Source organism: Patiria miniata, unplaced genomic scaffold (genome assembly GCF_015706575.1).
Source record: "Patiria miniata isolate m_02_andy unplaced genomic scaffold, ASM1570657v1 HiC_scaffold_7, whole genome shotgun sequence".
Taxonomy (NCBI): Eukaryota; Metazoa; Echinodermata; class Asteroidea; order Valvatida; family Asterinidae; genus Patiria; species Patiria miniata.
Genome location: NW_024037074.1, coordinates 45,729,086 through 45,738,953, shown reverse-complemented (window position 1 = coordinate 45,738,953; position 9,868 = coordinate 45,729,086). Strand labels below are relative to the sequence as shown.

Below are 9,868 nucleotides of genomic sequence, written 5' to 3'. Positions count from 1 at the left end.
GCGATGTTTTGTCTCCATACTCGGATCAATGGTCCGAGTCCAATTGCATACCTAATCGTTATCAGCGGCGTAGCTACGGGGGGCGTGGGGGGGGGGGCGCACCCCCTAATAACGCCGCCCCCCCCCCCTCGGCCCACTTGAAGTTAAGCAATTGGAAACGTCCCGTTGAACGCGTATAGCGATACCAATGACTATGAATTGTGTTTTGAACAGCGCCCCAATTGAAAGAAGTTGTCACCTCCCCCCCCCCCACCAAACTAATTGATTTTACGGGAGGTCTGCCTTTGAGCACGGACAAATTTGGGCGTCGCAAACCGAGGCTACACTATAACATCCACCCCCCCCCCCCCCCCCCAAATACACCCCCCCCCCTCCCAGGATGAGAACCCTGGCTATACGCCGCTGATCTTTACTAACACCACAAAATGACAACCAGCACCTTTATTATCAGCGTTTATTATTAGAATGACGTGCATAATTATTATGGTTATCGGGATGGGAACAACTTTAAAGTCGAAACGTAAATCAAATTTTGATTTTGTCAGAGCGCCCTTGTTTATGATTGTCAGCTATACCAGCAATTTATTCCAGTTGTTATCACTAAAACCAGAAAAGTAGAAAAGGACAAGATGAAATACAATTAGCTCATTCTGGCAAAGTTTGTCTAAGCTAGTTAGACAGATTTACTCTGAACGTTCGTTTCTCTTTTGAACTAGATCGCCACAAATTACATCCTAATATTTCGCTAGGTCCCCGGCGAGACGATAGAGTGCAGCATCACATGATGGAATCCAACGAGAAGAAACCGCTCTTCCTTAAAGAAGACACTATGCGCTCAAAATCAAACGATGGGTAAGATTTTCTTTGCTGTCGTTTGCTGCAAACTGATCCAGCATAGAGCCGAAATAAACTTTGAGTGGAGCATAAAAAGACATGTGGCGTTATCAGTCGGTTACTGTTCAGGTTCCAGTTCATCCGGTAGCAATAGCTATATTGTTTTTCAATATTATTGTAGAAACGAAGAGCCTGGTTCGACTTCCAATCTGACTCCTTCATCAAGCGGCTATTCAGCAATCGCAGGGTATGTTTTACCGGGCGGCGATTCGGCAGTAGGACCCGGGTCATCTCTCCCTCGATTCATCACACCGATCACGCTCGTCTGGACGAACATCTCCGTGACATTGGAACCAGCACCGAAGCGATGCAGGTGGTTCGCGGGGAGTACGGAGTCGGATGACCGATCCAAGGTTATCTTGAGAGACGGTGAGTATTCGGATATTGTATTGGCCCCAGGCCTATTCGGCGGTGCTATAGTGCTGGGGGCAATTAGTCGGCACGATCACTTTTTTTGCCAGCTGGATTATTTGGCTGTTTGGCTGACTAACAATTTGATAATAAATTGTAAATTTCTCCTACCGTTTGACAGTGTCTGGAGTTGCTGAGCCAGGAACGTTGACGGCAATCATGGGCGCCAGGTAGGTCAACGCTGCAGGTCAAAGAAAACGCAGATTTATGACGAGATTGACAATGTTCATGGGATGTGCAGAATTGAGGTCTAATTTCTCGACTTTTTAAAAAGTAGATCCCACATGCAGGCGCGGTTCTAGAACCAATATTTTTTTTTGGGGGGGGGGGCTAGCACGGTGGATCCAGACATTTTTTTCAGGGAGGCGTGCTGAAATGTTGACCGGTTATTTTTTCCAGACACTTAGGCCTCCGAAAATCAATAGGTGGTGGTGGTGGTGGGGGGGGGGGGGGGGGGCTCATGCCATATTTTCAACGGGGAGCGCCAATAAAATCCTAAAATCATTCACACTATAGCAAGGGCGGATCCAGAACACAATTTTATTGTGGGGGGCCCAAAAAAATGTTGGTCCCCCAAAAAAGTGGGTCCAAAAAATTACGGCGTGGGGTTCGGGGCCCGCTTAAGGGCCCCGAACAATTTTTGGATTCTAGATGCTCTGTGGTGCGATCTGAGGCAATTTCTGACCACTTTAACCAATTGTTTTTGAGGAAAAGATAGTGGTGTACTCATTGCCTGCCTTTATTGCGATGTCACATAAAAAAAAATTAAAAATTGGTTTAGTTTTTTTTTTTTGGGGGGGGGGCGATGGCCCCCTTTGGCCCCCCCTCCTGGATCCGCCCTTGCACTATATTAACTAATGCACCCTTGTCACGGCTATTTCTTCTTTAGGGGGAGACCGTTCACATGTACATTACAATCCTTCTTTTTGCTAATGCAATTTTTTTTACGGAATTTATTTTGGGGGGGGGCTAGACAAAATTTTGGGGGGGCTACAGCCCCCCCCCAGCCCCCCCCCCCCCCCCGTAGAACCACGCCTGCGGCCACATGATGTTATAGCATAAGTTTATAAAGTAGCATAAACACTTTTGCAATTACTCAACATAGCACCAAATGAGGAAAAAAGCTAGCCAGTATTGCTTTCGAACAAACAGTTATTTTGTTTCATCCCCCCACTCCCGTTAAGTGGATCGGGCAAATCATCGCTACTGAACGCCCTAACTGGCCGGAATGCGGACACCCTGACCGTGACTGGTCAGATACAAGTCAACGGGACCGAAGTAGACGGATCGCTGGCTGGGATTTCAGCCTATGTCCAGCAAAACGATCTCTTCATGGAGTGGTTGACCGTCAAGGAACACCTGTTGTTTCAGGTATACAAGAAATTGAAATAACAATTTCGATGAAGAAATAATGGGTAAAATCAAAGTTCGGCCAGTCCCATCGAAAGATGTAAACAGTTTGTCTGATACTTTCGTTAACCTTTAATTTTTTTACTGGAAATAAATTATTGTCTACCTGAAACACGCCTGTGTGTTGTACGTTTCTACAGGCTTCGGTGAGAATGGACAACTCGGCCTCGACCGAAGAGCGACGCCAACGTGTGGATGAAGTAATTCGCTCTGTAAGCTAATTATCCTTCTATCAATGATGTTAATTAACGATACACAATTCAATCTCTCGTTTGTGTTTCTCATTCCAACCATGCAGGTGTGTGGTCCCCCCCCCCCATGTTTTTTTCTTGTTCCTCTGTCATTTGCCTCTGAAAAGTCCCCTGCTAAGGATGAAATGTTACGCTGCTAGCTCCGGGTAGCAGCTCAAAAAATCATCATGTCTCAACCAAACTTTGAAAGCCCAGCCCCAACATGCAGTTACCAAACATGTCTCTCCGATTAGGCTTAGTTAGTTAGTAAATTAGTTAGTTACAACCGTTGACATGGTCTATTGCTGCTAAAAACTTCGACCGATTTCAACCAAACTTTGTCAAAAGTATCAGGAGCCCAGCCCCAACATGCAGTTACCAAACTGTGGTCAAAGGTCGTCATCGGGTCACTGGGGTCAAAAACCTGATTGTTATTTCACTCAAAACACTTCTCCTTTCAGAAATTACATGGCACAATCACGTGACTCATGAATGAACACGAATTCGTTGGCCCGCAGCTTCCGAGATCCGATCGAGCTTGTTTGAAAAACAATTCTTATATACGACAAACGTTAATTATGTCGAATTTATGATTACAGTTAAAAGAAGACTTATGGTAATCAAATCATTGTTGTGCATTATTCGTCATTATTAGGTCGGTCTGAGCAGGTGTATGGACACAGTCATCGGTAACCCACAGCGTGGAGTCAGTGGAATATCGGGTGGAGAAAGGAAACGACTTGCGTTTGCTTCAGAAGTACGCAGACAGGAGCTACATCTCAAACACAGTTTCTTAAACTTGTTGATATCAAAATAATACTGATCCTGCATTACAAAAATAGTGCTGTCATCCAACATTTCATTTGTAGCCTTACTATAATTATGTCTTGCTTGGAAGTTTTATTGTAAACGTCTGCCATGGAAGCAACGCTTTTGCTTGTTTGCACGAGCAGAGTGTCAAAGAAAGTTTAATCTCGATTAGTACCATTTCCATGTGCCGTTATTCTTTCGAAAGTCTCCGTTTTAAAAGACCTTCTCATGTCAACCTTCCCGTCTTTTTCATTTGCTATGCTAGTAGTGTGACCCATTGCGGATGAATATTGACCACATTGGAGTGATCACGTTTCACTTTACCCCTCAGGTGTTGACCAACCCCTCCTTACTGTTCTGTGATGAGCCTACCACGGGACTAGATTCCTACATGGCACACAGCGTGGTCTCAACACTGAAGAACTTAGCGAGTGATGACGGTCGTACAGTCATGTGTACAATACATCAACCACCATCGGCGATTTACCGCATGTTCGATAGGTAATTAGCCCAGATAGACCCTGTTGTCCGTGACATCATGCCGACAGGAAACCGCAGGGAAACCCAAACATTTAAGCATCTTTTGTGTGTTATTTGACCCACATTAAACAATTTATTTCAACACTTTTAAAGTATTCATAATTTCAAGAGATATACATGCTGTGAAGAAGAGAACCGTTTGCTGAAAGTTTGCATGTCACGTGACCACAATTTCCAATGTGTAAACAAATTACACAGGGTGTATTGTTACACAGTTAATTATGGTGTAGATTTTGGGAATGTTGTCACGCCATTTACGACTTCTTTACATGTACCGATTCGTGAAGAGATGACAGGTCATGATTGTTTTCGTACACATTTCAATGATAGGTTAATTCTTGTCGCTCAGGGCGCGATTGCTTTTGAAGGAAGCCCGAAAGATGCCGCTGCCTTTTTTGAAAGGTGAGTTGCCGTTGATTATTTTGTGCCCCATTTACAGATTGGATTAAATTCCAAACTGTGTTCCAGGTGCCACTATAGCTAGGAGATTCGAATAGTCTTAGTCCTAGCTAAAATTTGAAAACATATTTGTCTAAACCTCATTGTTTTTGACACTTAACTGTATTGTTCTTTCAGCTTGGGACATTCGTGTCCACCAAATTACAATCCCGCTGACTACTTTATCAAGACTCTTGCCATTAGGCCGTCGGAGGGGGAACAATGCCGACAGAGAGTCCAGGTACCAGATTAAAAAAAATAACGTGTCAAAAACTTGGTCGACACCGACGTTGGTCAACATTACATGCCTATATACCTGGCTCAGTATGTAGATGATTAGTAACTACTTAATAACAATTGTATCACTCTCGTAACTGAGCTTTTAGACTAACCATTGAAGAAAACTTGTCATTCTTATTCAGGAGATAACGGCAGCTTTCTTGAAGTCACCATACTTTGATGCAATAAAAGAGAAAAGTCTGTCACACTGCAACCAGGATATGGTACGGTTATCTCTTGACATTTGTCATCATTCATATAATAGCCACCATCATTATCGAAGATAACGAAAGATGAACATAATCAAAAATATAAACGCGTGTGTTTTTTTATAAAATCATTATTTACAGAAACAAGATGGATTTACATCTACAGCCGCTGAATCGCCGTAAGTGGAATGGGTCATATTAGTTTAGAGCGTTTTTACGAACCATGTGCTATAAAAGTTATCATTATTCGCTGGATGTAATAATTCGCTATATCAATTTAGTTAATGTATGGATTCATTTTCAAGAATTAAATGGAAAATGCAAGTATAGTTGAAAATTGTGGGGTTTTCTTTGTCCTAGCTACAAGGCTTCTTGGTGGCGCCAATTCACGGCTTGCGTGAGGAGAGCCTACCTGAGCAACAAGCGGGAACCATTAACATCCAAGATACGTCTTGTGCAGTCAATAGTAAGGCATGTCCTTCTAAATACTATATGCTGTCGCCAGGGATGTCCTTCCAACTATCTATGAATTACATTCCATACTCACCTAGAAGCAAAATAAGGTCGCCTGCCATCATACAGTTATCTGCCCACAACGTATTAGCCCCTCAGTTGAAGATACACAGTACTAAGTATCTAGCCCAATTCGGCGAACTCATTTAAAAAGCCATTTCTGAGGAGGGCGCGATGCGGCAGGTGGTATGGTACGCGCGTTCTCATTCTCCGACCAATGGGGTTATCAAATTTGCGCGCGCCTCGACTTTAAGAGCGCGTGTGGTATGCGCGCGCGTGTTAGCACCTGTTAATGGCATCTGTTGTGTTCGCCGGATTAGTCTTAAAAAAGGCAAAAGTTTAAATGCCTCAAGTTTTTATTTTGCTGTCCTTTTCTGGAAGGTTCTTGGTCTCATACTTGGCCTTGTGTTCCTTCAAGGGAAGATCGACCAAGATGGAGTCCAGAACATAACTGGTGTCCTGTTCCTGCTGGTGTCCAACTCGGCATTCGCGAACACTTTCACAACAGTCCAGGTGTGTGAACACGGATTAGCATTTGGTCATGTTGACCTCCATCCAGCTCTCGAATGTTAAGCTGAACTGTGAAAAACGTCACAAATGTCACCAATTTTGCACTTGTAATTATTTTGTGGTCTCTTCTGACGATTTATCAAGATCTGATTAAACACTGAACTTAATTTCAGGTCATACCCAATGAAATTGCTCTGATGAAGAGAGAGCATTACAGCGGTATGTACAGAGTTGACGCTTGGTTCCTTGCGAAGTTCGTCACGGAGGTAAATACCCATTCATATCTACATGAAATTACTATATAAACTTTATTATTTTGCTCTTTAATTACCATTTGGCAGTTATAATAGGCAATAATATTGTTTCCCTCTTTTTTTCTTCTTTTGCAGCTTCCGGTCCACGTAATTCTGCTTCCGTTGATTCTAGTCCTCATTCCATACTGGATGATTGGTAAGGCAATTAAATGCCGTAATTAAGCACTTTGTAAATACATTTGATAAATTTGTTCTCGGAATTATAATACGTGCCGAGCCGAATGTGCAATCTTTCTGTGGCTACAAAACTCTGAAAACAAAAAGAAATTTAAACAAAATTAAATTAAGGTTTTCAATTAATGTGAGGCGTTCTGGCAAAATGAGACAGAACTGGGCACAGGCCATAGTGGAGAAAAATGCAGAAAACTGAATGGAATAAAATAAGAGTGAAGGGGCGTGATTTCTTTCAATTTTTAGATCTATTGATTTTTGTTATCTTTGATATGTCTACTACATACACACAATTAAAAAAAAAGTAGTATACATATCGTGGATTAAAGTGTTTTCAGGAAAAACAACTGGCATCTTTCATTTTCACAAGTACAAAACTCGAACGTAAAGGCCTTTTTTCTCAGTATTTAACTTTTTTGACATGTCGATAAAAGTGAATTTTAAAAAGCCATAACTTGTCAAAGGAATGTCCGATTGAGGTGCAACAAACACTATTGTAAGGAGAATTCATTTCTTTTTTATAATACCCGCAAAATCTCATATCAATGTTTGCATGTGTCTCACTTCGCTAGAACGGCTCACAAATTTCGTTAACAAAAATCAATATCCGTTTCACCCATCTTTCCAAAGATTTATAAAAGCTTTTGGCTCAAGATATGTCAATTGCATGAAAACTTTGAGCAACAGAGGTCAATAAGAATGAACACCTATATTATTGACATCTTAATTGTTATTCTTCCCATTTTTGTTTTTATTTTTTTGCCCGATTCAGGTCTGTATCCTGCTGCGGTTAATTTCTTCACAACCTACCTGGTTATTTGCCTGTCCACCGGTACGGCCATTTCCTTCGGTAAGGTCATAGAAAGCATTGGCTTATTTGTTGCAAATAAAAGGTTTAAATTTTGCTCGTTAAATTGAAGTGATGATAGCTTTAAACTGTATTAAAGGGGCATTAAGGCCTGGAATACGCCAAATTGGGCTATAAAACGTGTTTTAAACGTCGTGTCTGATGTAAACATGCAACCGTAATTTTCCCGTCTTTTTTTCGGGAACGGTAAGACATAGGTTAGTTTCTTTTTCAACCAGACCTTTAAAATATTATAGTTAACAATCCAAAACATGCCATTTTCGGGGAATTTTAGGCCGTAAAGCCCCTTTAAATGACAAGTGTGTTTTGTTTTCTTTTGCAGCGTATTTCTTGTCTTCTGTCAGTCGTTCCATTTCCATGGCCTTGGCTATAGCGCCCCCTTTCGCCTTTGCCTTTATGCTGCTTGGTGGTCTGTTTATTAACGTTGCGTAAGTATGCATCCCACTTAAGTTCATCTATTAATATGTCCAGCCGTCCGATGATCAGCCGTGAAAAAGACAGCACCTAATGGGAAGGAATTAGGCTTAATTTTATTATTATTTTTCTTGTCTTTGCAGAGACATTCCCGTGTGGCTAGGCTGGTTTTCCTATCTTTCTTGGTTCCGTTTTGGATTTGAGGCGTTGCTCATCAATGAATGGTCCAACATAGATGAAATTGGTAGGGTCAATATATTCAAATCAATACAAAGAAATTACATTCATTTACTTCAAATTGTAAAAATGAAACAGTTTTGCTTACTTAATTAATAAAATGTTGATGTACAAGTCTGGTACATCAACAATATATAGTTACCATAATTAAGACCTTATTATTCGGTGATCGTTGTGCATGCACTTTCAACCTTTCAGAGTGCCCATCAAACTGGACTGCCCCGTGCATTGAAGACGGTCAGATGGTGTTGGAGGCATTCTCCTTCAAAGAGGTAGGCGTCCGTGCGTGTTCCTTGTTTTACTTTTAGTGATTTCAGTTTCTATAATAGCCTAATATGACGGGTAAAACGAAACGACAGGTTGTCGATATCGAGGAAAAAAATTATAGGATTGTTCCTGAATGAAGATTCGAAAAGTTGTTCTCTTTCATTCTCAGAGTCATTTCGGCATGGATCTGTATTGCCTGGCTATCCTTTTCATTGGATTCCGCCTGCTAGCTTTCATCATTCTGCTGTACCGCTGCAGACGACAAGTGAAGCATTAGGAGTCGACGAATTAATACAAAAATAGTGTGGATGACATAGAATGAAAGTCATGGTGGGGGAAACTTAAGAGACCTTAAATAAAAGCAAATTATAGGCCCTATCGTAGTTTATATTTAACGTAAACTTATAGTACAACGTAAATGAATATGGGGCAGAGACATGGGCAGCAAGCAATGACCAAAGAGATGGAACAAAAATTGATAACAGCACAGAGAGCCATGCAAAGGAGAATGCTCAATCTATCATTACGGGACAAAATCAGACATACCTTCATAAGATAAACAAAACCCCAAAGGTCAAAGATATCATAGAGAAGATCAAGGAAATGAAATGGAGATGGACAGGGCACCTAGCAAGAAGACAAGACAACAGATGGACCAAGAGACTCACAGAATGGCAACCAAGGACAGGCAGAAGAAGAAGAGGCCGACAAAGGAGATGGAGAGATGAAATCGATCACCACATACATGAACACGTACGGCAACATGGAGTAGAATGACAAACAGAAGAGAATGGAAACTGCTTGAGGAGGGGTTCCTCCAACAATGGATGACCACCAGCTGGGTGGAGTCATAGTACATCATAGTAGTAATGTATTACTTTGACCTTAATTTGCATGTTTACCCAAAGTGGGCGTGGAAAGCTTTAGTGAAGCAATTTGGCAACATTCTTTTCATTATTAACGTTATATGTTTTGCGTAATTGCGATACTTTTGGAGTGTTTTACTAGAATGTTATGTAACTGTTGAAAGTCTGAAAGAAGCAAATTTGCCAAAAAAAAAATGAAAAGAAACAAATAAATATTTTTTGGCATATTATGCCAATTATGCCATAAGAGGACTCATAACATGTGACCTGGATAGACTGGACACCTCTCCACACGTTCCTTGCCTTTTACAAATAAGAACAGAGAAGAAAAAGTGACGGACACACAGAAAGGAAAGACAGACAATCAGAGTCAGACCGACAGAGCACCGGGAAAGGAAAATAAGAAATAACACAACCAATTAACCAACCAAAACTGTTACTGCAAATATCTTGTGGGAAAGTTGCTGTGAAAAAAAAATCGTTGGAG

At 41.4% G+C, this 9,868-nt stretch overlaps 1 protein-coding gene across 1 annotated transcript; it reads left to right on the top strand.

The window, feature by feature from the left end:
• The first annotated feature begins 784 nt into the window (after positions 1-784).
• On the top strand, positions 785-9,433 carry LOC119745227 (protein white-like). Its single transcript, XM_038221450.1, has 20 exons — positions 785-852; positions 1,016-1,263; positions 1,427-1,475; positions 2,490-2,676; positions 2,856-2,927; positions 3,601-3,702; positions 4,087-4,256; positions 4,626-4,697; positions 4,872-4,974; positions 5,156-5,236; positions 5,363-5,400; positions 5,582-5,687; positions 6,116-6,247; positions 6,418-6,510; positions 6,634-6,694; positions 7,502-7,579; positions 7,920-8,025; positions 8,155-8,255; positions 8,447-8,520; positions 8,685-9,433. Exons 1-20 carry the CDS (start codon positions 785-787, stop codon positions 8,790-8,792), a joined length of 2,049 nt encoding a protein of 682 aa, XP_038077378.1. The 3' UTR covers positions 8,793-9,433.
• The last annotated feature ends 435 nt before the right edge of the window (positions 9,434-9,868 follow it).

Bases quoted from the DNA above. Each gene is read 5' to 3' on its own strand.
- LOC119745227 (XM_038221450.1), top strand. From the start codon at position 785: ATGGAATCCAACGAGAAGAAACCGCTCTTCCTTAAAGAAGACACTATG. The intron at 1,476-2,489 runs GTAGGTCAACGC...ACTCCCGTTAAG, and splicing joins ACGGCAATCATGGGCGCCAG to TGGATCGGGCAAATCATCGC. The intron at 2,677-2,855 runs GTATACAAGAAA...ACGTTTCTACAG, and splicing joins AGGAACACCTGTTGTTTCAG to GCTTCGGTGAGAATGGACAA.